This window comes from Strix aluco, chromosome 6 (genome assembly GCF_031877795.1).
Source record: "Strix aluco isolate bStrAlu1 chromosome 6, bStrAlu1.hap1, whole genome shotgun sequence".
Taxonomy (NCBI): domain Eukaryota; kingdom Metazoa; phylum Chordata; class Aves; order Strigiformes; family Strigidae; genus Strix; species Strix aluco.
The window spans coordinates 35,937,194-35,960,920 of record NC_133936.1 but is presented as its reverse complement, the minus strand read 5'-3'; the positions used below and the strand labels follow the sequence as shown (position 1 = coordinate 35,960,920).

The 23,727-nt window shown below is 38.3% G+C and overlaps 1 protein-coding gene across 1 annotated transcript in view; it reads left to right on the top strand.

The window, feature by feature from the left end:
- The first annotated feature begins 498 nt into the window (after positions 1-498).
- COL3A1 (collagen type III alpha 1 chain) overlaps positions 499-23,727 on the top strand; it is a 52,329-nt gene continuing 29,100 nt past the window's right edge. The window contains exons 1-5 of the mRNA XM_074829638.1: positions 499-788; positions 18,458-18,663; positions 20,468-20,506; positions 21,098-21,214; positions 23,335-23,406. Coding sequence (XP_074685739.1) covers positions 710-788; positions 18,458-18,663; positions 20,468-20,506; positions 21,098-21,214; positions 23,335-23,406 — 513 coding nt within the window. The 5' untranslated portion in view covers positions 499-709. The remainder of the gene's footprint in view (positions 789-18,457; positions 18,664-20,467; positions 20,507-21,097; positions 21,215-23,334; positions 23,407-23,727) is intronic.

The following is a 23,727-nucleotide window of genomic DNA, read 5'->3' as shown; positions in this document are numbered from 1 at the left end:
AACTTGTTTTTAATGTTTACTTTCACCCCAGGTCATGCAAAATCATGGTGTGAGGCAGAGATGGTGAGAAAAGCACTGGAACTGAAGTGTTGCAATTTTCAGTCCTCCCTTTCATTAACTCTGCTCATCAGCAGAAATACCCAGGTTTGCTCCTCCACTTCTGGGATTCTTTCAGTTTGTGCAGCTGCATCAGGTAACTTACCTTTTATCTTTGTTAGGGAGCACTAAGGATTAAAAATCATCTTTGGGCTGTACCCATTGACTCCTAATTAACATGAATAAATGCTTTACCACAGAGGCTTTACCACAGGACTTCTTTTTTCGCATGCATATATCTCACATACAGCACACACTAACTATTCACATACAGTCTCAGTGTGCATTCCATATGCACACAAAAGTTCCAGATGTGCTGTGTATCTTGTTTAGTTGACTTTATTCTTCTGTAAAGCCAAGAGAAATATTAATCATTCATTTACTGTTAGGGGATGGGTCTTCTTCTCATGTTTCAGTAAAGGGGTTGGAAAAGTAAAGTAAGCCAATTTTTTTCCTATTTAAGGCCAAAGCTGGGGAATGCCTGTGGCTGAGTTCTGTACATGGCCCGGTGCTGGAAGGGCAGGGAACAACCGATGTTGCTATTTTGAATAGATTTTTCTTCCCCCCCCCATTTTTATTTTTGCACAGAGAGTCTCATGTCTAATATTTAGACATGATGAGCTTTGTGCAAAAAGTAACTTTGCTCATTCTTGCCGTGTTTCAACCCTCAGTTATTTTGGCACAACAAGACGGTGAGTAATTCAAGCTTCTTATGATTTAATGTTTTTATTTTATTTTTATTTTCACCACTGATTTTAATAGCTTGTAAGAAATGCGTATTCATGAATCTCACCAGAACACTATTCCTTCACTAATTCAGCACAGTCAGATATTTAATGCTGAAGCTGAAAGCTGCAGGAGTTTGCATTACCATCCCAAAGGTTTCTCTTTGCTTTGCTTTCTTCTGTGGTTAAAAGTGCTGTACAGTGTTTTCTGCCTTAGCTGCATTTCTTCTTGTTCTTACTTGTTTTCCTATTACAGACACCGGAGAGTTTTTAAACTATTTTTTTTTAACTCTTGGAATAACATTTTAACTGTTAGCTCTGTGCTGCCTGGAAGTTATTTGTCACAAGCAATAAGTCTTTGCTTCCAGCTTTTTTATTTTGAGTTCTCTTTTGTACTTGTGTGTTTTCCACTGGCAGTGTGGGGGTTTGTTTAAACAATTTGCGTGTGGAAAACAGCCTTAAAATTCTAACCAGTTTTGATGAAACAGTTTTTAAGAGCAATATATGAAAATATTGCAGCTTATGGGATTTTTACTTTGGCATGAAGATGGAGGGTAAATTAATTCCCTCAGCTGAAATAGTTTGAATTGTGCATCTGCAGGCTGCTTTGGTCCCTCACGAGACTGATTTGCAGCTGATGGTATCTGGGAGTCTGTGTGAGTATGTGTGTGCATGTTTACAGAGCACAAGAACACCAAAAATCAAATGACATTGGAATTTAGAGGGGGAAAAAAATTACTTTGTATACAATAATTCAACTTAGAGTGAAGATAAGTGTGGTATGAGTATTTAAGTTAAACAAATGACATTCCACAAGTACAGCTGACCTTTTTTGGATGTGCTCTGTTCCTGCTTGCCAGGCACTGTGAGCCAGACCTTCCTTAAGATAAAACATTTTTCTTTGTTGTAAATATAAAAGATCTGCAATGTATTTATTCCTGCATTGAGGCAATGAATAACTTTACAAATAATTTGATAAGCAGCAGCCAAATAAACTGTAGTGCCATAAAGGAAAGCCAAATACCTTCAATACCACACCCAACCCTACTCTATATGATACAAGTCATGAATAAGATTACTTTAGCATTTCATGGCAAACCTGTCTGCCTTGGCATACCTGGAAAGGAACCTCTGCTGCTGAGGTGGTGACTGTGAGTCCATCAGCAGGCTGTTGGCAGTGGAGCAGTTTGAGCTCAGGGGTCTCTGTGCATGAGCAAATTAGGTATCATCTGCAACAGCAGCATGCCCAAATAACAGCCTCCCTCACCAAGCACAGGCACAGGCTAAGCCTTGTAAAGTATCTTAAAAAAACCCAATGCATATAAAGATGTTCTGTAGAGAATAAACATAATATATTATGAACTGATGCTTTTCTGTTTCTGCTTTTCCAGTATATAATCTGTCTCTTCAGTAATCCTCAGTGAAGAAGGTATTATAAAATTTGAGCAAACATATGCTGTGAGTTTTCTCTGCTGAGAGCAGCAAATAATATACATATTGTATATATTTAATATGCATTATATATATTTTATATATACATATTTATTTTCAGAGGGATAAGGACTAAGGGACCATACAATATAAAAAGAAGGAACATCAGTTTTATTTTTCCCAATAAACAAATCCCCCCTGAGTGCCAGGTCTCTTTCCCTCACTCTGGTCATATCCCTGGACATTTCTGAGGTGCAACATATATTTGACTCAAGAAATGGTAAATTTTGGGTAGAAGAACAATACACAAACGAAGTGTGAGGGAGTATTCTCATTTCTCTGCCACATTCCTGTTTCATGGTGTAGTAACATTTCCTTACTGGGCTAACTTCCATACTACTTACAGGGATGAGGTTACACAGAGAGACTGATAGAACACTAGTTATCCCTTAAAGTATTGACTTCTGTTCTCTCTTCAGAATGTTCCTTTCCACACATTTGAATATGTTTTTCTCACAGAAAATAGTAATTGAAGAAGTTATTAGCATCACTAATTCGTGTCCAGGGCAGTGATGGACTGGGAAACCAAATTTTCCATGATTCAAAAGAGAATTTCCAGACATGCTAAAATGCTCTGTCTTGTCAAGAAAAATGTTTATATGGTTAGTATCAAATGTAAGTCAATATAAAATTTTCCTTGGGAAAGCCTGCCAGGAGACAAGACTTGGCAAGATATTAAGGAAACTGCTCAGTATACACTAAGTTTAGGATAGTCAGATGTACCTCTGGGCTATATGTTTCTTTGTCTTGCTGTAATGGCTAGGAATGGAGATTTGAGTACAGCCTCAGGTTGAACCTCTTCAAAAGCTTGGGATCTGGATATTGCAGAACAAAGAATTTTCTGTGACTTCATGAACAGAAACTGGTAACCCACCAGGATGCTTTTAGCCTGCAGATGAAATCACCTTGACACAATTCAGGTTTTCTGATGGGTGTTGAGTTGGTGTAAGGCGTTTGCAAACCCCATGTTCAAGATAAAATGCCTCCTGGTGGCTGACATGACATGAAGCTGGTGCTTCAGATATGACAGATGATTCAGATTCCAACAGTGTATATTCAGTTCCACCAGTTGAAGGCACCTTTACATTCTGTATATTAAACTACCAAAAAGTGTAAGAACTTTAGGAAAGACATCCATCTTCTACCCAGCCAGCATGATTTGTGCAAGCATTTGTTAGCCTTACAGCCTACATTCATCCCATTTATCTTGAGTTTGTAGAGTCAATCAAGACAGCTACTTCCAGAAGACAGCATAAATTTTAGCTAGACAGACTGGAGGTATTTGGCAGTTTCCACTGACTACAAGGGAAGCACGTGCCCAGCCCCACTCAAATCGGTGCCAAAAGGAAAGTCAGATGGATTTGGGCCTGTCTCAGATGCATCTGGGATGGTTTAAAGGACATCTCAGTCACCTGGAGTGTGACATTTCTCATACATACACCCCATAGTCCTTGACGAACTTCACTGAGATCATCAGGAAGACTCTATTGCTCTAAAAGCAGTGTGAGACCAGAGCCAGAAACCCTTTTTTATTATTCCAAATAATTTTTTGCTCTAATGTAATTTAGTGTTTTTCTTGTAATGTAAGTATTATCTTGGATGTTTGGTCAGGAAGCTCATTTCTGAGGTAATGACTGAATCCTAAAATATCTCTGAGAAGACTTATTGACCTTTCATATTACTTTCAGTCACAAATTACAGTTTTAAGATTAAATATAACCATTACATGCAGGTTTCAGGAGGCAGCATGCAGACAATTTTTATGCTGAGCACCCACTTCTGATCCCCCAGAAAAGAAGGATGGTATTTTAGAAAAACTTATAAATAGCTTGATTTAGCCATTTTGCTTTCTTCTTTTATTATTTGGAAAGGATTACATGGTTATTGCACAGATGCAGTATATTTGCGAGACTGCCAGACTGACATTTTTAGCACTTACCTATATGCAGCATTGCACATATGCATTCTTTGTTGATAAATTAGCTAGTTTAAGGGTAATGCTGATGACAGTCAGAACTATCTTTCCTCAAAGGTTTTGGTAATGTGGAAAAGTCCCCCTCCAGAGTTTTGAAGATAAAACCAGATGATGCATGTCTGTGTGCCAACAGATAATTACACCATCATAAGTAACTTGGATTGTGTGAAGGTATGAAAGATCTGGGTCTACTGCTCTTCTTCCATTTTTCCTAACTGTTTTTCACCAAGAATACGGCAGGCAAGGTTATGCTTAGGAAAATTGAAACATTCCTTTCTGGTCTGGAAAAATCATGCTAAATGAAAGCCTGGGGAATCCACCCCCTCTAAACATTATATATATGTTCTTGGAAATATGACAAATTTCATAAACACATTTTAGATCACACATTCCTGGAAGACATTAGCCTTAGGAAAATGAGACCATTATATATCCCTTTCATTATTTTCCAGATTTGTTTTTGATTTCAGACCAAATCAATGTAGACTGATTTTTTTAAAAGAGGAGGTGGAGCTGGAAACATCCACTGCCTTATTACAGGGGGAAGAAGCAGAGGTAGAAGGGTGTTGTCTCTGTCATGAATATTACTGTTGATGCCTCATTTGGAGTCATTACCTTTGCTCCATTCTTAGTGTTGCAGATTACAAGCAGATCCTATTTCCTCTTCCAGCTTCTGCCAAAGTTCTGAGGTTTGAAATACTCAGACAGGTGTTACTTGCAAAATCTTGGCTGATGCCAACCTTACACAACAGCTGGGTGTTAGTTTTAATTAATGCTATTCAAGAGAAAGAAAGGAGTGAATTACTATCACTTTTTTCTTTCACGGACTGGCTGATAAACCAGACCAACGTGGACCTATCAGTCATTGTCCCAGTTATGTGCTAATGCTGTTCAAGCCTTCTTTTAATCAGAAATGTGCAGAAAATGGAACATACCTGCCTTCATAATTGGGAAAGTATGCTGTAGATCAGTAATAGAAATGATGCAGACTGTCATTTAGCATTTTGGATTAAAAGCAATCTCTTCAGAATTGAAAGGTTCAGCCTACCAGTAGGGGGAAACAATAACAAAGCATCCTTTCCCAGGCTAGCAGGCACCAGGAAAACTATATTGCTCTTCATGTTTTTATGGTAGGTTAGCAGTCTGGTGAAGAGCACAAGCCACAGCTGCTGTAACAGTTGCAAGTTTTAATTTGTTGGTTTTATATCAAAACCCACAGCAGTGGAAATTAGTGCAATGGTCATGTCCATTAATACTCCAGATTATGCTGTCCTTTAGTCATGTTGTTTAAGAAACTAGGGAAAAGATCTCAGCTAGGAAAAGGCAATGGTAAAGATACATTGTTAACAAAATGGGTTTTTTTGGTCTTGAAGTAACTGGATTAGATTCCCACATCATTGCAGAAATTCGATGTGATGGAAGAAAATTCAATTTATTATTGGTAACACCCAAAAAACCCCCTCAAACTTGAAAAGCGTATGATAAAATCTTTTCTGATTCAACATGACAACTGTTAGCTCATTCTCCTTGTGGTCCCTTGGTAAATTGTAGATTGCACAACTAACATGGTTTAGAGTTCAGTACCTACCACCTGTATGTCTATAGTTTTGAGACATTCTGATTTTGGGGTTTGGCAGATGTAAATAACCTTCAACCCAAAATGCAACAAAACTGTCATCATTTTACCTGCTGCAATACTTTACCAGCCTACCCCTCCTTCAAAACCTCTGTGATAATATACCGTGTAGAGAAGGAGCACTGGGCACAGATGTGATTCCTTCTCTAGGAGTGATGCAAGAAGTGTTATTTTGCTTCTGTACCTTCAGGTCAGGCTGTTGAGGGAAGCGTGGATGGGTGCAGAAGAATGCTGCAGCCTCTGGCCCTCAGCATGCTGCCCATCTCCAGCACAGGGGACCCAGTGGATTCCTCCTGGAGAAAAGGCTGTTTGGGACTGTGCTGCTCATGGTGATGTTCCCTCTGTTACAGAGATGCTCTACAGTGACTCACTGCAGTTGGCTTCCCATGGCCAGGCTGCTACTAGATAGGGGAGCCAGTGCTCTGCCTTAGTTACTGCTGCAGGACAGACACTCTTCTATGGAGTTTCTTTCTTCCATTGAATCTTTCAAAGCACAGCCTTTATGAAGCTTTACTTTCTGTCCTCTCTATGGGTTCCCTAAGCACAGTCAGATATTTTTTGTTTCAAGGAGATAAGATTCCCATATTTATGTGTAGGAACCATGCCATTAATATCTCTCACATTGCTTTGAGACTGTATTTGAAGCATTAACCCTTATATTGCTCCTGGCTGTGGCTAATGAACAGATAATCTCCAGAGATGGTAAAAAATTACATATTACAGGAGTCAGAAAGTATCTTCTGTAAGTATAAAAGGGAGAGAGAGGTGTGCTTATCCTGCCTTGAATGCCAGAAGGGTCTGAGGAGGAGTGAGTTCTATCACTGACTGTAGAACAATACATCTTTCATGGAGAGGCACAGTAAACTATATTTTTAATTTATATTTTCAAACAGTCATTATTTTTTCTCATCTTGTATGTCATAGGAAATTTTGCTTTGAGAAAACCTAACCTACTTCCAAACACTTCTTTATTTATTTTCACTTCAGAGCCTTTCTTCTTGCCTCTGAGTTTGCAAAGTGGAAGCTTCTGCCTGTTTCATGTCAAAATGACAATGGAAAACATGATATAACCCCCTCCAACAACAACCGTTTGTTGGCTTTAGTTTGGATAAACTTCAACTCTGGGACTTCTGGCTTTGTTTAGTTTAGCAGAAGATTCCTTTCAGATTAGCTAAGAGACTACTTCCATTTTCCCTCATTTACGTCAAATCCTTCATTTAAACATGAACTATCAGAATGAGAATGAAAATGGTACCTCCTTTAACAATGTCTGTACATTTTTCTCTTGCTTTGATTCACACAAGTACTCCATGAAGAGATGTCTGCCAAGGAGGAGAAAGCATGCACAGGACATTGAACAGGAGGAATGTGATGATAATGGAAAGATACAGATTTTAAGGCTGAATGTGGTTTTTTTTATTTTGAAAGACTAGGCCTTCTCTTACAGCTAAATAGGCACCCAAATGACTCTCAAGAAATGCAGGATGTGACTTGTAAATTTAAAACTTTAGCAGGGTTTGTACTAGAATGGTCTTCAGCATAACACAAAGCTATCCACAGCCACAGGAGACCCATCCCTTTCTGCTGCTGTTTTTCTCTTTCAGTCACTGTGCATCCCATCTTGGAGGGTGGCACAGGCATCTCTGCTCTTCTGCCAGGCAGTAAAAGATTTCCTTCCATGTGCAAATCTTCTGTGGGCTGCCATGGTGGGATCAGGCTCTGATTTATTCGCAGCCCCAGCACTACGAAGGGCAGCAGAACTGCAGGAATACCCTGTGCACATTTGCAGCAGTAGATATGAAAGGATGATCTGTGTCTGGAAACTACTTCCCACAGCAATTCAACACTGGCGGTTCTTGGAAAACTTCTGGACATAATTAGTTCCCACTGAAATTCCCCGCAATTCACACCCAGTGACCAGCGGGTTCATTAGCAGGCTGTCTGCTGCAAACATCTCTTTACCTCTATTCTTTCCCTTTGTGCTGCTTCTTCTCTTTTTTCCTCCTTTCCATTTTCTTTTAGGAAAAGAGGCAAGGGCAAAACTGTAGCTCCTTTTTCAGACACAAGAGAAACAATTGCTCACCTGAACACAACTAATGAAAAATATGGGAAGTATCACTCATTGTTCCTTTGATGTTCAGTGTAATAGCCACACTGAGAATCAAAGGAGAATGAACTACATCCCCATACTTTCCTTCAGCTATAAGCAGTGAAAATAGAATTAATATTATCTTGGAAATCACTCCTATGTTCATGAGAGGCTCTTTTAAAAAAAATATATATATTCTTTCTGTGTTTGGCTTTAAATCTATTGTATAGTGTTTGCTTGTTTCCCTACAGAGCAGTAGTCATTCTGTGCCAGCTGTTTAAGAGAAGAATGTCCTAGTGAAAGCAAACAATAGGCTGTGTAGTGGGAATTGCAAATCTTTGAAAAGAGTAATTGAAATCTGCTCAGACATTTCGAAGATTCTTTGCACAATATTCTAAGCCTGTTGGTGGCTTAGTCATTGGCAGGGTGGTCCTCTTTGTAGATTCCTCTTTTTTGTATGAACAGAACAGCATAAATATGGAGGGGAAAAACAACAAGGAAAGAAGAGAGGCATTCAAGTCCAACTGATTATTTTCCTGTCAGAGCAGCTGAACTGAGACAAAACATTGTAAACTTCTTTCAGTGAAGAATCAAAAAAAAGTCCAGAGCCTCTTAATTTATCAGGTGTTCTCCCGCCCAGTGTCTTTTGCTCATACCTTTTAAGGACTCCAGCAGATAAACTCTGGTGCATCTGGCTGTGTCTGCTGAAGATGTTCTAGCCCTCCTCTGCTACATGGCATATTTATTCTCACCCTGTGCCAGCAGGCATTGTTGCTACACAGAGCAAGGAGAGCTACATGTGTGCCAGGCTTCAGGCAGCCACTTCAGTAGCAATGCTTCTGACCTCTGATATTAATAAAAAGTCAGCTCTTTGCTTGCAGGCGCTTCACTGCACCAGAAGTGTGGATTTTCATCTGATGAGGGAATTAGTTAGGAAGATCCTTAGGTCTTCATGCCTGAAAAATAGGCATAGAACTTGATACTTAGAAGTGGCTCCAAAATTAAGAAAGCTATCTTTGGTACCCTTGAGAAAACCCTCACAATACTCACTTTAGTAGCCTTAGGAAGTTGACAATAAGAACGTTGTATACAGTGTACAAATAGCCATTTAATATCCTCTATGAGGCAGATTAAGAAGAATTTCAAATACTGCCATCTGTATCCAACAAACTGTCCAAAATAGATGTGGGTGAATTAGTACAAACTGGAATAAGGAATGAATGAATGAATACAAACTGTTTTGCAGATGATGCTCTATGCATTCAGAATCCCCCTCCTGACCTTCTGAATTACAAATACCTTTAATTTATTGGCATCCAAAGATATGATTCTTTTCTTTAGACACTATGCCAGAGTTCTTTAATCCATCACTGGAATATGAAGTACAGGAACAAAACCCTTCGTTTACTTCCAAATTCCGAAATTACAGGGAAAACGATAAAATTGTGCAGGGAGTTATGTTAGTGTAGAATTTGACCCCCTGCTGCTTTACTCATATCTGATGTAAACTCACTATAGCCGTGGAGTTATATTGGGACTGACTTTGTCCAATGTATCTGAAAATATAAATGATATTACCATATGTACTATACTGCATTGTAACATTTCCCATCTGTTTCAGTCTCAGGAGAGAAGCATTGAATCAAGATGATTTCTTCCAAGGCAGACCACAGAAACAGCACTGCATAAAATAGTTAGCCCTCTCACTGAGCTAAGGGGAAAGAGAAGATTATGTCCCACGTGAAACTTTAACCACCTGATAAAAAATTGTCTTAATTACAAAGTTAGGCAATGAAAAACAAAAATCATACATTTTTTTTCCCACACAGCCTTTGGGTTTTATTTTGAAAGAATCTTAAAGTATTCTGAATTAAGTAGTTATAGTTCAGTGTTTTACATGAGGTGCTATGTAGAGCAAGCTGTAACAATTATCAGTTTCCAACAGTTCCCTTTCAATTAGCAGCTTGGAAGCTGAATGTCACTTTCACGATGCTTTGGACCTGTCAAACTGGTTGTACAGGCTGGGAAACCTGCTTGTACACAATGACTTTTCCAGTTTTTCTCTGTTCTTGCCAGGAGAGACCCACTGCAAGAAATGTTGCAAAGAGCACTCCAATGTTATAAACTATTCCCAAACCTAGCTAAAATCACAAATGCAGGAGTATGTCTTTGAGATATACCTTGGGCGTTATCTTTTTTTTGAAAGTTCTGACAAAATGTTGTACTGGATTTTGGTAAATTTTTCCACTTACTTGATCCTAATAATGTTGAGGATGAAGCTGTTGCTTTAGATGTATGTTAGGCCAGCTTCTTATGGAATAAAATTGGAATTGTTCATGTGTTCAAAATTAAGGTTACCTTGACACTTGGACTCTGACTGTAGAAGTCTTCATTGACTGCACAAGGAGTGGGCAAGATATATGTTTAAAGAAGCTAATACATCCATAAAATCATCAGTGATCACATCAGACCCTGAATTTATGTCAGTTTCTGCTTGGTTTAAGACACGAGTCTTTGTGCTATTTGGCGTCATTCACTCTAAAGACAAGAAGCACATTAAAATCAGATTACTGCAGAGTAGTGAGAATTTATGCCAGCATTACAACTAAATAGCCACAAATAAAGTGATTGCAGCCTGCTGCTTATTTTTAGTGACACACCAAATGGCACAAAAGGTGATATGCCAAAAAATATTGTAACGTAAGAACAGAGGGGATGGAAAAATCTCATAGGCATTTTACCAATAATTGGAAGAGTACTGAAAAATTATGCAATGGTCCCTCTAAAAGGCATTGAATGCACTGAATTAAGATGAAGTTCTTACTTACTGTGTGTCCTGCTCTAATGCAAGTGGTTACCCTTATTAAAAGGTTTGATCTGTCAGGCACTGAAGACCTTCAGTTCCCACCAGAATAATTAGAAGTTGATATTCAGGTCTGATCCAAAGCCCAATAAAATTAAGGGAGGTTCTGGTCTGGTAGTGTTTACCCTTAATCAGGAATAAATGATACACATTCTGCAGATTATAGCAAAAGAGGTCTATCTCTACTAAAAAGACAGAAGTATAAATATAGCTGTCTGAGTTAGTCAGCCTGTTGAGAGAGGACTTTGGAGAGGAAACCCCAGAATAAGATTTCAGTACAAATGGCCATTCAGGAATATCTTCCTCCCTTACAAAAACAACTTAGGCCACAATGTTGTCAAGGAATAGCTAAGAAGAAAAGGAGTATAATCATCTCTTGCATCCATCAGAGGTTGTTCTCAAAATGACTTTTATAAGTTCAGAAACAAGTATAACAATTCTCTGGACAACCCCAAAAAAGAAGCAAGGTGATAGATATACAGCAGTCTGCTCTGTCCTGCCCTTCATATGACTCAGTTTGAAATGACAGTTCTGCTAAAAACAATCCCCACCAACTAAACAAACAAAAAAAATCCTTCTTGCACTTTGTTTTCCTGTTAGCAGTTTTGAAACAAGAAAACTCTTCTGCCATTGTTTTTCATGACGGACACCAGCTTGAAGCCACTGGAGCTGTTGTGTAACAATGGGATATCACTGATCCCTATTTCAAAGCAACACTTATGTGGCAGGGTGACCTTTAGAAGTTGCATGAAGAACATCATTCAAGGATGTCAACATGTGTGCCTGAATAGAACAATTTGTGAAACATAAATATTGAGACAGAACAATGTGACAGATTCTGCCACTTTAGACCACGTTACCTTTGAGAAGAACAATAACCCTCTGAAGATAAAGGAGAAAAATTACAGTTCTTAACATAAATCACACTTTGAAAGATTAGGAAAAAGTCAATAATCTGCAAGTAAAATAGACATTTTGTGTTTTACTTGGTAGCAAATATGCCATGAGGATATTTTTTAATCCTGATATTCCTAAAATTTCTAAAAGCTGCAGAAATTCTGCAGCATTTGGAACTTATAAAGACAAATGAAGGGAACAAGCAATGAGTTGTTTAAAATGCAAATACTTGTTTGTACCAGTGCAAGCCTGGGGTTTTTTTCCCATTTGGTAATCTGGAGGACAGATTGGGTGGGTCTCAGAGCAAGGAGAGGTTGGGTATGTGAGATAATGATCCTTTGCCTGAGAATCCAGCCTCTTCTATACGTTGCCAGTGAAACAGTGCATGTCTCCTTTCTGGACTACCTCTGACAGACAAGTACAGTATTATGGTTAACCAAGAATTCTTTTATGCTGCACTCTCTTTCTTGCTCTGCATCTGAGTAAAGAGGAAAGCGTCTGGGACTGGCGCAGTGGCAGAACTGTTCAAACGCCAGCTTATTTGGCAGACGGGCATCCCTAGGAGTAAGAAAGCTTCGGTTTCAGTCTGAAAGCACAGGATGTAGCTGTCTTTTTTGGTGTGAAACTTGGGAAATCTGTGAACCATTCATTCATACGCCTTTTCCATTCTACCCGATGACAGTTCTTCCTCCTACAGGACATGGAACAGGAAAGGATTTTTAAGATGGACCTGCTCTGATTTCTCACAGCCTGCATTTAAGTGTTTTTTCCATTGATGTTTCATTCCTGATACCTCCAATCACATGGTGGACAAGGCTTACAAAATATTATATCAATACATTAAATCTGAAAATGTCCTAACAGGTAGGTAGGCCCAAATTGGCCCTTATGTCCTTGTGAACCATGTGAAATGGATTTAATTAATTATCTGGTTGTTTTAAGACAATTCCAGACAAGAGAATGTCTGTAGGCCTTGCAGTTAAAAAAAAAAAAAAAATCTTGTTAAACTATTTATTTTCTTATATTTCCAGTTCTTTTCCTGACTTCTATGAAACAGACACTATTTCTGACTTTTCAAGTACTCTGCACTTACCTGACAGGAGAACATGTGGACAAACCAAGCCATTCTGGCTCAGCAAGCCAATTAGTTCATTTTGAGAGTCCGTTTGTTTCCATTACTGATCATGGAATGGAATGAGTATGTTTGATTTTCTTATAAACATCATCATAATACCAGACAGGGAGCAGAAACCATTTGCTTTGAGATAGACACCGTGGCATTCTTTTCTGCTCAGTAAATGGAAAGCAGTGATGCTGCAGACACTGGGATGGATTCCTCCATCTACTCCAGTGTAGGGGAGAATTATAGCATTTCCATTGAACGTGAACAATATATCTCCTTTCTACTTTGTCCTTTGGTTAAACAATGTACAAAACAGTGCTGGAATACACAATAAATAGATGTATTTACTATAGAAGAAATGTAAAAACACTTTTTGAAGTAGCCATCCTTTAAAGCAAATGATCAAAACCAGGTCAAAGTAAGGAAGCACGGGCTTTGTACAGTCAAAAGTCTGTAAAAAGTGACAGAAAGACACTTGTAGCTTCAGCAGACTTTGGATCCATCAAAGTCAGAGGCAATGCTTCTTTTATCTCAGTGCCTTTAGCCAGATTCACATTAAAAAACAGCAAAAATTGTTTGCTTGACTCATTGTGTTTGTGATCAGATTCTCGCAGATCAAAGCTCCTCGGTTTTGCTTCCCAAGCCATCATTGAGCAGCTGCTGGAGGATCGTGAGTCACCTCCGTGTGGACTATTGCCCTTTCTGAGGCAGAACCAGACAAGTTCAAGACATTCTTCAATTTCTAACCATTTAGTCACATCTCTGCAAATGGGATATGGGAGTCTGCTACTAATGCAATAGCAAAAGGGGAAAAGCCTGTGGTTTTTGAGGCTACTATTAGGAGATTTTTTCCTTTTGCCATATAAATGTGGTTAAGTCATGATCATGGTGCTTGCACGCATGCAAAGCCAAAAGCAACTACAAAACAGGTTAGCTTCTCAGGTCATAGCACTTGATAACAAATTCACTTCACTGGAATCACCTCATATGGGAATGTCCCATGTGACATCCGTCATCCTTCAGGCCTACATTGACCATGTTTGTTTTCCCCTGTACACATTTGGGCTCTTTTATGTACCACAGTTATAGGTCCTTTAAAACTCAATGCTGATTTTCCTGTCAGCTTTCCCTATTGGTCTGCTTACATCCAGCTTCTAGTCTGCTTAGAAAATGGAAAATAATTCAAAACCAGCATATGATGAAGATTGTGTTGCCTTTTTTCCTTTTCTTCACTTTCTAGGCTGGCCCAGGGAAGTACTACTCAGAAAAATCTTCAAAAATATGAATGCTCAGTGAACAACATAAATGCAAAATTATTCATGCTTTGAAATATTAATGTTTTGTACAATGTATCAGAGATTGACACAGCTCCCAACAAACCATTGCAATAACTGCCATAGAAGTGCTGTATAACCACCATATTTAGGGCTTTGGGAAGCAGAATAATATTTTGCATTGCCATAGGCGAATACTGTTGAGTTCTAATATTTTTTTTAAATCTTAGGCTAATACATATGTTTAGGAATCAATAAGAAAAGCTGGCTGAGGCAAGTATGTGACTGTTTTACCACAAGTCTAGAAGTAGGCAAGTCAGGTTTTTTTTAACCTTATTATTCCTTGCCAGTGCTTTAGCACAAATCAGCTTTCCAAAGGATTTTGGAACTAATGGTTAATCTTTACGAGCAATGCAAAATGCATTATGTCATAACATGCTGACACACAGATCTACATCTGAGCACAGAGGGGGTGTCTTGAACAGACTAAGTCTTCCCAGATGTAAGTTTCCTTTGGAAACCTATTTAATACTTTCATTCTGCCAAAGGCCGCAATAATTTTCATTGCAACTCTCCTAGCTTATTTCTTAATTCGTTTAACAATGTCCAGAAAGTTAGACGCAAATATGAATGTCATTATATCCATATGTCTTCAATTTTTTTGTCTTTTCTTTCTGTTAAATGATGCCATCTACTGTCGAATAACCGAATGACAACCTCGTAAAAATGCAGAGAAATCTGCTTTATTTCCTTATTACTGTAAAATTATGTCCGTTGTTTTGTGACATATTTTAAATTTCCATTTTCATCAGTATTGTTGATTAAAATATGGAAAGGTGATTATTCTCAGTGTGAAATATTGGTCACTGAGAAAAATCTCTGCTTCAGAAAAGAGCAGATGTCTTGAAAACAGAATCTTTTCTAACCAGCAGTGCAAAATATGGGAAAGATGGCCCTTTTCTGCTCCCCATCGAGCTGTCCTCTTCCCTGTAAGGCAGCAGGATCACATCTCTGGAAATAACAAAACAACAAAACAAATCCATCTGAATGAAGTAAGGATAAAGAAAAAATTGACATATGAAAATGCAAATTCTTGGATATGAGTTTCCTAGTGAATAAGATCCTTGTTGTCTTAAACACATAGTTTAAAAAAAATCTCAATATTAAAAATAATAAAACACATGGGTACAGAAGTGTGCCTACACTATGCATTTTTTATATGTGTATGCAATTCATTTAAGTGTACATTACATGTGCACACAGTAACAGTATCAAGTTCTTTTAGATCTGTATCATATTTTTAACAATTATGTATAAACTATGTTTTGCCCTAAACTAAAGAAAAATCATCTCTTTCCTTACCTATTATGTTTGTAAACAAGAAGGATGTTTTAACCTGTGGAGCTGGGAAGTGCTTAAGTGAAGTGACAGCTGAGTACATCACTCTTGGGTGGAGTGGATCTATGCTCACACATGCTCTCTAGGGTGTATCCAACCAGCTCCTTTTAGGCAGATAACAAGTTCTAACCTCCCCAGTAGCTTTGATGGTATTCTGCCTCCCACAGTACACTGCTTTCGAGGTCTTCTTGTATACAGCAAACCTCTCATATGCTGAGCTACTCAGCTTTTGCTGCTTTATAATTCAGGTTTTTTCATGAGTCATTAAGGAGACCATAAAGAAGATTTCATTTATAGCGTTGCACTTCTCATTTTTAAAATAGATTTCAGGCTCCTTTTTTTTCAGGAAACATTGTCATTACTCTTGTCAAGGCTGGGTGGTTTGTTTTTTCCCTAAGTGCCACATAGTGAAATCACAGTTTGTTGAAGGATGAAAATGTTTCTCACAGAAACAGCCATCAATTAATTAAGCAGAGAATCAGCTTATTTACCTGGGATCCACTGACATGATTCTGCGGTGTGAGAGCTGGGAAACCAAGCGACATTTTTGGAAACTACATCTATCTTGGCAGACTAAGGAAGGGTGTCTGGATCCTTTCCAGAGGTAGTGGTTGTTAAGCAGTGTTCTTTGAAACAGCTTCCTCTGATGCTGTGACCCTGTGTCATGGTCAGTGTGAGGAAGATGTTTTTCTGGAAGTAAGCAGTTGTTCTCCACCTCTCTTGTGCAGGATCTGAAGTTTCTGGTGAGGCCCAAAAGGTGGAGAAGACAAGGGAAGAGGAAAAAGTGAATTTCTAAGTGATAGAAAATATCTGAGGGGGATTAGTTTTCATAAGCCATTGGAATGCTTTTGATTTTAAGATTTTTTTGTTGCCAAAGAAAAGTAAAATACTGGCTCCCAGCCCAATATCAGGCAAAGAAAAAAACTAGTGGCCTGAAAATGTCTGAAAGTTTTTTTGAAGCTTTTTGCATCTTCTTGTTGTTCTAATCCGGCTGGTGATCAAAATCAACACTTAACCATAAGTAGTGTCAGCCTTGACAAGGCAGTATTTTCCTGTTTGCTTCTTTTATAATTGCAGAAATAACATAAATTGTTGTATGCATAAAGACTATAGTGGGGTTGAAATTGGGAAAAGAAACCTCCTGTCCCATGCAGTGCCCTGCTCCGAGATCCCCGCTCTGGTTCTCCACTCAGTGAGCCAGTGGGTCTTGGTTGTATTCCCCATCGCCCTTACAGAGCTCATACAAGGAGGTGATGAATTTCATGGGTGACATAGAGGAAAAAGTTACGTTAATATGAACAAGGAAAAGCAACTGAGTGAGACACTGGGAAGGGAGCAGAGTCTGAAAAACTAAGCTCAGTTGAGTATATGGTAATAAAGAAAGCGAACTGTTTGGTACAAAAGACAAAAGGATTCAGGGAAGATGGAAAGGGAAGTTACGTGTTATGGGAAAGATGAAACCGAATAGAGAGAAAGGGGGCTGAAGCAAAAGCATGAGAGGAAAGGAAACGTGTCCAAGTGTGCACCATGCCAAAGAGCGTGGATATGGGTATGGAAACAGATACCCACAAATAGAGAAAGAAAACCAAAGAATGTAAGGAGAAAAAAGAGACTAGTGTGCTAACGTGGTAGTGAAAAAGTAGATGAAAGGAGCTGCCTGTGAGAAGAGAAAAAGGGACTTCATAACCCAAAGGAATGGACTGCGCTATAAATTTGGACTCAGTATCGTACTACATATTTATGACTGTTAGAACAATTTGATCGCATTAAGAATTTTCTGTCTGGAGCCAGTGGTAATTTTAATATCAGAGCTTTGAATTACGTCTTTTGGCTTTTTTTTTTTCTTTTGGAAGGGTGATGTGTGGTAGGTAACTTATTCTGATAGTAAAGTTTTAAGGATGGTGTAGGTACACAAATAGCTCTTTCTCCAAAATTTCATGTTTGTAAACTGTATTCTTTTGAATTGTTCATGGAAAAAATCTTATTCCATTATTCAAGATATTCACTGATACTTATATTTGCAATCTGAGACTTCCAATAACTTCTACAAAACTTACAAGGAACTTGTCTAACTGTGGTGTTATTTTCATATTGGTTTCTTAAATGACTGGGCTTTCTGGATTTTGTTTCTCTTGGAAAATATAAACCCAGAATTTAATGTTTGAAGCTGGATTTCATCAGTATCTTCAAATTAATTATCTACAACTAATTTGATCAGTAGAGTAGCAGTTGGAAGGAATTCACAAAGCCATGAATATTATAGATGAACAATGTTTTTTCTGAAAATACAGACACTTGTAACATTTGAGTGGGCCAGATGACACATTAATTGCAAACCATTTGGGCAATTAATGTGAACATTCTTTTAGATCTACTGCATACATTGGCTTTCAAAAACCACTTTGAAAACACTTGGTGTTAGTTATTAATGCAAGATGCTAGCAACAAGAGTTCATGCTGGACAGACGGCTTATTCCGCATCCATGTGTAAGTGCTCATGTTGGCACATGGGAGCAAATGATACACTTGTTTGAGAGATTTGGCACGTTTCCTTTTTAGCTGCCACAGAGATTTCAATTGCTAATTACACAATAACTCAGTCTGACACTAAAATTACTTGACACGGAAGATTATCACAGATTTAATTGGGCTTTGGATCAGCTCCAGGAGGTTTCCATTGATGGCTATTTATAGATTCAGAGCAGACTGCAATTAATGTAGCAGACCCTCCCAGTGTCTGAAGAGAAGTATTTAGTGTTTTACTTCACACACATAAACTATATTACAGTAGAAAACAAAACAGACTGTCCAGGCGCTTTCATGTTATCCATCTTTGATTTGGAAAACGCATTTGGAATAATGTTGAATACTATTTTGTCTTTTTTTCCAGTTGCAGGATGTACCCATCTTGGGCAAGTTTATGCTGACAGGGATGTTTGGAAACCAGAGCCATGCCAAATCTGTGTGTGCGACTCGGGATCTGTTCTCTGCGATGACATCATCTGTGACGATCAGGAGCTGGACTGTCCCAACCCAGAGATTCCCTTTGGAGAGTGCTGCCCTGTTTGTCCGCAAACAACACCACAACCTACAAGAGTAAGTTTGTCCTCAATATTGTTACTTTAGTGTTGCCGCCTTTGTGATCCACGTCAACCTCAATTCATTTTCTTTTAGATGCTCTTAAACCTCTTTCCTTCAAATGTTAAGCTTGTCACTTTCTGACTCCACGCAAATAGTTAAGATGGGCAAATTTTGCCAAAGTAAATTAAAAAAGCAGCTTGAACTTTCAGATTTTTATCTTTTTTTTGTTAAATTCAATAATACTTCTGAATTCTGTCAGAGAATTGATACCAGAGCTGATAAAATACTTGTTAGTCCTTTGAGCTATGCAGCTGAAAGCATGAAGTCCTTCAACCCAGATTTACATGGAAAACAGGAACAGATAAATAGTGGAAAGAGACAGAGGGCAACAATTAGCCATCACATTTTTTCATTTTACAGAGAAGCATAGGAATAACTCAAACAGCTTATTTGTGACTGCAAGCTCAATCTATATCCATGAAACTAATGCCAACACAGAGTTAAAGAGAGTTAAACAATTTTCACAGCATACAGTAAGTCTGCATTTCTTATCAACTCAATCCTACATCATCAGGGAGTAAATTTCCTTTTGCAGAGTTATTGCTGACTTATTGCCCTGTAAAGGAAAGGTAATTCAAGCCCTACATCCCTAATTTATCATCATCTTGTTTATATACACCAACATTATCTAAACCAGTTGCAGCAACTTAACCTCAGGAAAATAAAAAATGTTAGTGCATGCCAAGTCGCCTGACTAAACTGCTTCAGTGAGTGAGCCAGCTATACTGAGCTCTGAAGTTATCTGAATGTTTCATCCTTGTTTAAGATCCATGAGATTCTGTTAAAGTACATAGATTTCCGCAGGCACATTGAAGTTTCTTATCCAGAAGATAAGAGAGTGAAAGAGATGTGTGTACAGAAGAGAAAGGGAGATATATTTCTGCAGCTCTATAATTTATCTGCTTAAGCATAAAATGTCATATACAAATACAACATCTAGTGTTAGCTGCACCATGCTAACGCAACTGCACTGCTTCCAGTACTACCAGAGCTACTCCACTGAACAGTTTTAGAGTGTAAAAGAGAGGTACATACAAGCATGCTGGAGATTTAAATACAGCTCCCTCTCTGTTGAGTCTAGAGATTATCAGTTCTGTGGTTCCTGGTAATAAAGGACATGTGGACTACCTCCAGCCTCTGTCTTCAATATGTAAGAGTTTGATCAGACCACTGGAAGCTGTCCTGCTGACCTTGGATGGTTTATAGAGAAATGCCACCTTGGAAGATCCAAGATAGTTCAGCTGAATATCCCTTGCTACCTCTAGCAGCTGAATACATAAAAGCTGTTCTGAGCTATTAATTGAGAATCCAGAGAGTAATGTGTAACTGAATTATTAATGGAAAAATAAATCAATTGGAGGAGTAGACCTAAGAAATTAAAATTAGCTACATTATCACACTTAACATACTGGACTGAGAAGGATACAGGAAAACTGTCCCTTAACAGCTTTCCACAATGGTCTTCTGTCCCCATTGTACTCAATGGCAAGGCTCTACTGACTTCATTAGTGCCATGGTTTTGCCTACAGGAGAGGTGTAGCTTTATGGATGAATCATGAAAATGCAGATAGACTGACCCAAACCCCCGCAGCTTTTAAATATACTGAATAAGAATAAATGGAATTAATTTGATAAAACTATACTCAAATGTTTAAATGTGTTTTCCTTTTGTTTATATATATATACACGTATCTGTTTTCAGGTTTTGGTTTTATTTTTATTTTCTTTCTTAATTTAATTACTATTCCTTTTTTTCTAGACTCCCGGAGTAATCAGCCGAGGCCCCAAAGGAGATCCTGTAAGTGGAGCTTTTTTTTTTTCCCCCAAGGAAATGAACAAAATCAAGAGCCAATTCCTATAGTGCTATATATTCCATTCAAGCTGCTGAGATATCCATCTTTCATTGATGGCTACACTGTCTGCAGGACTGTGCCATATAGCTATTTTGAAGTAGCCCTTTAGCTTCAGCAAAACTCTCAAAAATTTAAACTGGAAAAACAGAGAGCGGGAGAGAGTTTAGTCCAAACTGCATTACATTTGTTATGTTTTGGTATATTTCTTTCCACTAGGAAAAAAAAAAAGCCAACCTGTGGAATCCTCTAGCAGTATTAATTTTAGATTCAGGAATTGACCTGTTTAATACTTGTGTCTGATCAAATATCAGTTGTGATGAGGCCCCAACAACTAAGAAATATTTCCGTGTATGAATTTTGTCTACTGTCTATGTCTTTCCTGAATGTTCAGTTGTGGCCTTAGATGTGTTTAATAGAGAAAGTTTCGCACCACAAACACACAGACTTTGTTACAAATAGAAGAATTTTTCCCACAATGCGCTTGCAGTTGGAGCCAAGTGCTGATGTCTGTATCTGTTCTGTTTGTGTCTTTGCAGGGTTCTCCTGGGATTCCAGGCAGAAATGGTCCCCCTGGTCCTCCAGGACAGCCAGGGAGTCCTGGAGCTCCTGGACCCCCCGGAATCTGCCAGTCGTGTCCCAGTATAAACGGAGGCGTAAGTCATCATTATGTTCAGCTTTTACCTCGTTGCTCATAAGCATGCAAAGCAATACTGCAGGCACCTCCACTGCACCTTCACACGTACTTTGTTTTCAATGGCATCTGTCTCTCATTTGTGCCTTTGAAAAACACAGCTGAGTGGTAGGTGGTTTTTTTGTTGTTGTTTTGGGGGTTTGTCCACAAAATTTGGCTGGAATGCAATTAAATCTCTGCCTTATCTAATTTTTTAAAACTTTTCGATCCTGATCCAATGAAGGACTTACATAACTCAGAAACAATCTGACCAGAAAGAAAGTGTGCAGGAGGAAGTATGTCCCTTCAAACTTAATGGTTAGGGAACTCTCTTACTTTCCTATATTTTATCCAATGCATGTTTAATAAAGAAACATTCCCAGAAGACTAGACTGAAACACAGGTCCTCTGCTTGCAGGGAAGTACCATGTAAGTACTATTTGTCATGCTCTCTCTTTATTTCTGGCCTACTGAATCTTGAATTCTCTTCTGAAGAGTTGGGCAGACTCAGCAAGAGAGCTAATTTTAACTAAAGTTTCTGTGCAGTTGAATTTTGTTAAGGGAGCTAAGCCATAGCTAGCACTTTTTTACAAGACAACATTGTCCCCATGCAATCAATCAAGCCTAGCTTTACAAGTTGAGATTTCTTTAGCACAAAACTGTTAAAAATCATATGTTAAAACAATTGCTGCTTTTGAACATAGGCCACTATTTATAGCTTCCATGTACACTTCCCACTCCCAGGTAAGCCAAAAACTGAGGAAAGATGTCTTGGTTTCATTTAATTCTGAAAGGGATTGCATCTGAAGGACTGAGTTTCTGGGAGAGCTACCCATGGATCAGTTAACCAGTCTCAATGGACATCACAATAATATACCAAGAGAGCTACTGGTTTGGGGCTGGCAGATGCAGACACAGGAGAGGATGATAGGCTGAATTAGTCACCCACTCCAATTCTATATTAAAGATGTGCTGTTGAATCCTAACAAGAGGGTTGATATCAGTAGCACAGGAGTCTTCTTGTACCTGGTCAGCAAAGGAGCTGGGTCCATAGGGGTGCGGCTTATCAGGCAGAACACTGTATGTATTCGACTTTTCCTGATCAACCACCTATGTGCCCTTAATGTATAAATTGCACTAATGTCATATTATTCAACTAAGCTTGCTAATATTTGCATAATAAAATCCACAGATGCCAAATAAGAGGCTTACATGGAAATTCCTTGAGAAACTGACTGTAGAATTTATAGTTTTTTAAAGCAGTATTTTATGTAAATGTGTCTGTCAAAGATGCTATCTGCTCTCAGAAAGGCACACAGGACGTGTTTTCACTCCATGCCTTGGACTGAGCTTCCTTTTATTGCAAGATAAATTCTCAGAAGCATTGAGGCTTGGCTTCTTGGGCTCAAAAGTGATGATTGTATTTGAATTATTTGGAGTGACATAGCAAACAGGAAGGGAGAAAGGGAAAGATGGAAAATGGCATTAGGAAAAAAGTGTACGACCCAGTTTTCTGCGACATGTAAGTTCCCACGTATGAGGTAAAAAAAAAAAATTATTTGTAATTCAGGGAAGGAGAGACGTATGCATAGGTAAGAGATTTTTTTTCTACAAAATACTCTGAAATAAGACGTTAATTAGTCACAGGTAAAAGAAACTAGGAAAATAGTAATAAACTGTTGCATCCCTTAGTGCAATAGAAAATATCTCATCAACTCCCTTGAGTGACAACTAAGTCCAACAGAAAAGAGACTGATAAAGAAAATGGTGGAAAAAACTTAAAAGGAGTCAAACAAGAATAAGAGGAGAGAGAATGGTAATGTTTTGGTTCAGCTGAGACCCAGCTATCAAGACGAAAACTGAATGCACACAGCGTAAGGAGCTAACCTTACTGTGATCTCAAAAGAAAGATATTGACCAGGCCTCTCTTATGGATGATTTAAATATATGGCAGCTATATGTCAGACAAGTACTACTCAATAGGTACAAATGAGTTATTTCCATATATTTGCCATACCAGTGTAAGAAGAGACTTATCTGATTTGTAGCATTCACTTTTTTTGTCTTTTTTTTTCTTTCTGTTTTTCTCTATTTCTTTTACAGAGTTTTTCTCCACAGTATGACTCCTATGATGTGAAGGCCGGTTCAATTGGTGTTGGTTTCCCACAGCCCATTGTAAGATGATATAGACTTTTTTCTGTCCTTCCTTTTTTTTAAAGAACAAATTTTCTGCTTGTAGATTACACCTTGGATGTGTATGTATCCTGATTTTAATTTAACAAGATAAGTTTTAATTTAATTGTTGCCTGCAAGTGGAATGTGATGTAAGGCAGCAGTTTGCCTGACAATATTATTCTAGAAAGTAACTATAGATTATCTGGGGTTTTTGCCTTTTCTCTCTCTTTTGCTTCCCTTTCTTCCCTTCTTTTTCCTAATCTCTCTCTGATCCACATTCTTACACTACCTAAACATTTATCCTTTTCTCCCTTGCATACC